At 40.2% G+C, this 5000-nt stretch overlaps 1 protein-coding gene across 1 annotated transcript in view; it reads left to right on the forward strand.

Annotated features, from left to right (window-relative positions):
- LOC138020149 (axonemal dynein light chain domain-containing protein 1-like) overlaps nt 1-5000 on the forward strand; it is a 25322-nt gene that overhangs the window by 7470 nt on the left and 12852 nt on the right. The window contains exons 11-15 of the mRNA XM_068867179.1: nt 389-442; nt 1166-1232; nt 2862-2899; nt 3041-3102; nt 4051-4223. Coding sequence (XP_068723280.1) covers nt 389-442; nt 1166-1232; nt 2862-2899; nt 3041-3102; nt 4051-4223 — 394 coding nt within the window. The remainder of the gene's footprint in view (nt 1-388; nt 443-1165; nt 1233-2861; nt 2900-3040; nt 3103-4050; nt 4224-5000) is intronic.

The raw sequence follows: 5000 nt of genomic DNA on the forward strand, positions 1-5000 counted from the left end.
CTTTTCAGGGGGTGAGACGGGATGGGGAGCGAAAATCGGCCAACGGAACCGGGAAGAGGTCCTCCTTCCGCAGAAAAACCCAAGAAAGAATTCCTTTGGTTGTTTTGATGACAATATGGGAACCTTCATTCCCTTTACGGATTTCGCATTCGAAGCGCTCATTAGCCATTTTCAAAAATACCGTGATAATACTCTTTGTTTGTACCTCCAAAATTTTGCATAAACATTGTTTATATTTTCTCTTGTTTATATTTTCTCATTGGTCCGAAGAGAAACTGGAAGCAATGCTTGTACAAAATTTTGGAGGGACAAACAAAGAGTGTTATTTTATTTTTGATAATGGCTAATTGACTAATTAACGACTACTGACTTTGACTTTTTTATTTAGGAGGCTGACAGAGGAACTTGTGCGATTCAAGGCATCGATAAGTTCCTTGACAAGGTTCGTTTTGGGGCAAAAATTAAGGGCTTCAGTATACGTTTTTTCTTCCTTTAACTCCACCACACTGCATTTATGCTGGCCAAGTGCCTACTGCTTATTTATTTTAATAATTGAATTTGCACATCACCCAAAGCACTCCTGAGAAAAAAAAATGGCGATTTGAACGAAATACAAGTTTATAAAATCTTTAAAAACGTTCAAATCAGTCGCAGTGTTGGCCCACCGACTACCTGGGTTGTCCAGCCATACTGCATCCACCTCTTAGAGGCTGAATCACGATGCCCGTGGGAAGAGCTTTTTACGCAATGTGATGTTACTTTTACCAAGATCCAAGCTAAGAGATGGGTAGCCTGTGACCCTAGTTTCCCATCTTTGGCGCTTGCCCCAAGAAGAGAAAGCCTGGTCGCAGGCTAAGAGAAATGCTACTTTCTTTACGCGTCAACTTACGACTTGAAGTCAGAGCCTTGATAATGATCCTGTCAGCAGCCCTAAACTGCAAAAATTGCAAACATAAGGAATTTCAAAATTTTTCAAAAATTCGTTTTTTGTTCAAATCATATGAACAAAAAATGACTTTTTATAATTTGGTTTGGATGATCCTTGGGTTCCATTTTGAAAAAAAAAGTCATGCGCATTTTAACGCTGGCACTCTTTCAGTCTTTTACACGCCTTGCATGTTAATACAGGTTCTCCTACATTAATTTTTGTCATTACTTTTAATAGTGAACTCAACTCGGTCAAAGCCCATGACAGAGAAGTCACTCAGCAGGCTAAATATGCTCAAGAGGAGGTATTTTATTTTTTATCAAATGTCGACTCTACAAGTATACGCTCTCGTGACGACAATCTGTCGGGAGCTTTTATTACTTTAAAAAGCATTAACAACGACAACACCAGTGAAACTGTGACTTCAAAATCAGTTGTGCATTACTTTCAACTTTGTAACAAACTGATCACAGGCGCCATTGTGTGTGAGAAAACCAGTGATATACATTCCCTCGGCTCGCTGATATTTTTAAATTTCGTCCATACAAAATGTCCACTTCATTTAGGGTAGCGAATCCAGGGGAGGGTTCGTGTAGCTCCGCCGCCCCCTTTATTATTTTGTACCAAAGCTTATCACCCATAGGCCATGTAAGGCCAAGGCTTTTACGCACACGGCAGGTCCCATACCCTTATCTTCAGCTTCGGACTGCATCTGATATGCATGTGATTGCTGTGTTGTCGCTCTCGACTGTCACCGTTCCGGTATTTTGTCCTGGTTGCTTTTTATGAAGAACAGTTAGAATAGTTTAAACCAGTGCGTTTCAAGACAGTATTTTTATTTTCAAAAATAAAGAAATCCGTTCCCTCTCTCCTAAAAAAAATTATTGCGGTAACTTTCAATTCCTTCATATGAAGGTGGACAGACACGAGGGGTCATGTTGCAGGGACACACTGAGGGCACATGTAGCAGGGACAAAATCACAACATGTGTACACACATGAAAATGTTGCGGGTACATTTTTCAGGGATAAGTTGCAGCGACATGTCCCCTCGTGTGAACTAATACTTTTATACTTGTGCAACACCTATTTGGGGGGTGATTTTGTCCCCGCGACGTGTCCCATGCATGAAGTTCAACAAGTTGCATGAACTTCATGGGACACGTCGCTGCAACATATCCCTGAAAGATGTACCCGCAACAACATTTTCATGTGTGTGCAACTGTTGTGATTGTTTTCCCCTCTACACGACCCTAATGCATATCACCTCAGGGTGTACTACACACCTTTTTGTCGTTGGAACATGTCGCTGCAACATGACCCCTAGTGTCCGCCCACCTTAAAGGCCATGATTTATTTTGATTTTTCATCAGTCTCTTGCCGCAACTTTTGCGCAGCCAGTTTGCGGAAAATCATTTAGCAGCTCTTTTTCGAACAGGAACGCTTGCCACACAGGCTAGTAGATTTTCCATAGTATATCATTTTTATTCACGAGTGGACCCACGGGGACATTTTATTGAACATCTTTGTTTGCCCATGCAGTCTTGTAGGGTTATAGTCCTGTGGCTTTAACAAAACATTCATGCACAATATTAAATAACAGTGGAAATATATTTGGGCTTAAATAAATGAACGAATAAACGAACCAATGGACGTCTAGCGTGAGAGTGAACGAGCGCACGCACACTTGATTACTTACATGCACAAGTGAAGAACGAACCAACCAAATATTCACCCCGCCTTCATTTCGACTCGAAATGAACTGGAAACTCGTTCAGGTTGGTAACTCAACGAGTTCAACCAAGGCCTATTTTTTCTTAAATCATTGGTCGTAACAGATCGTATAGTGATTGATGTAAATTAATCAATTGCTACTCGCAACGACATTCGGTCAACTCAAGTTTTTTTTAAAATTTTGTTTTCATTTCCTTTAGCTTCAAAGCGCTCTTCAAGAATCCGAAAAGAATGCAAGGTAACGGTTTGCTTGTCAAATATCTTGTCCGTTTTCCTCCGTGAACTTTATCTACCATTTGATGAAATCCATTCAAAATTAAAGATCAGTTGCTTTAATTATAAAAAGAACCTTACAGTAAGATTAGTTCGTTATTTTCAGTTTGATATCAGAATACCATGAATTATACGAGTTGCAAAGGAGAAGACTGGAAGGACTCGTAGGTAAGTTTGGCGGCCTCGAAGGTAGTTCATAACAGGTTCGTAAGGGCCTTTAAACCTCTTTAATATCCAGTTTTTGGCCTGGGAGCCTTAAACACTATTAATTCCGTCTAATTAATTTTGATAGTCTGAAAGCCCGAAAATCCAGTAGTGCAAGCTAAATCAGTAGTGTACAACCACAACCATTCATATGCGATTGGATGTTTGACTTCATTCATTCCTGGACCCAGCTCTCTCAAGATCTTAGAGTTTTAAGGGCGGACCGTTAAAGAAAAGAACTTTTAACTTGAACTAAGCAATTTCCGGCTTGAAAGTTGCCAAGTATGTAGATCGAGGAGAGATTTATCCGACGTACGAGGCCAAAGACTGAGGAAGATGACATCCCTCGAGATCTGTACTGTTTCTGTAGTGTACGAAAGCTAAATTGCTCAAAGATCTAACTGTTCATTCAAAGTTCTGGAAACGACAAAATGCGCTTTATTGTTACAAAAAGGTGGCTTGAAGTCAGGTCAATAAATTCTCCTTTTAACTGGACTATTGAGATCTTTTGTTAAGCCAGTAATAGTAAAACGTTTGAACTTATGACGTTTTTCGGCTGGCTGAAATTAGAAGGGGGATCTGAGAATATCAAAGACGTTGAATAATATTGAAAGAAAATTTAATCAAGGAATCGGCTTAGAAATTGCTACTACTAACAGATGCATCGGGATGTGTCCTGTGTGTTTGTTAAAGTTAAATGGGTCGAGTGAAAAATGTAATTGGGTAAAATTCTTCTTGTTTCTTGGGGAAAAATCACGTCCATAATCTCTCCACGGTTATTTACCAACAGTGTTTTGTTGACGTTCGGCATTTTGCTCCGCGGTCATTTGTCCGAGATTGAAAATTGGTCGATGTAGAAATGTTCGCTGTTCCGCACATGGAGTTAACATTATTCGTGTTGTTCGTGCGCAGGCAAACTTACCGAGGAGCGAGATTTGTGGAGCAGTGCGGCCTACACTCTGTCCCTGAAGGTCACTGACAAACATTCTCTGAATACAGCCAAAAAACTGCACCTTTGTGAGAAGGCTTGGGCCAAACTCAGCCGGCATTTTGCAATTTTCTTGAGTGACAAGGACAGTATTCAGGTTGGTTACCGTTTTGATAAGCTAAATGTGTAACCTTGACAGATCTTTGTCTGATGATGCAGCTTCTAGAAGGGGTAAAGAGTAGGACGGATTTCTTGGGTCCCTTTAAGCCACGAGGGTCGTGTTAATGGAGCTGGGCTAACGCAAGGACGATAGCGTTCCTGCATGACTCTCCTAAATGTCAGTTGTGTACCAAATGTCCAGGAACTAAATTGAAATAAACATCGTTTAGTTCAACGTCGTTGGCTGCCTTTATACTGAATTTAACAAGATCTTAAATTGTAAGCGAAAAGAAAGGTAAGATACAGAAAGAACTATAAACAGACGCAAATTACGTTATTCCAATTTGGCTTTCGAGGAAGAGAAATTATATGATACATAGTACATCCTAGAACGCTCACACAAAACGTTCAAAGCCATCCTGGTTTTTTCCTTTCATTTAACTTATTGTTTGCTGGCGTTCTCGTCAACGTGGTCGTTGCTTAAAATATTGCTTAAAGGGAGCCTCCACTAAAACAACACAGAACATAATATTTACAATTGAAATTGTTGAAACATTTTCCAATGAAAGCGTTTGTATCCGAAAAAAATGAATTTCAAAAGCGCTCCTTTTGGCTTTCAAATTTCCCGGGTGCCGCCATCTTGAAGAATTGTGACGTGAGGTGGTTGGCCTATTGTTCTAGAACATACGCTCTTTGTGTGAGAACAATAGGGCAAACACGATACGTCACAATTATGGAAGATGGCGGCGCCCGGGAAATTTGAAAGCCAAAACAA

The sequence above is a fragment of the Montipora capricornis genome, chromosome 2 (genome assembly GCF_036669925.1).
Source record: "Montipora capricornis isolate CH-2021 chromosome 2, ASM3666992v2, whole genome shotgun sequence".
Classification (NCBI taxonomy): domain Eukaryota; kingdom Metazoa; phylum Cnidaria; class Anthozoa; order Scleractinia; family Acroporidae; genus Montipora; species Montipora capricornis.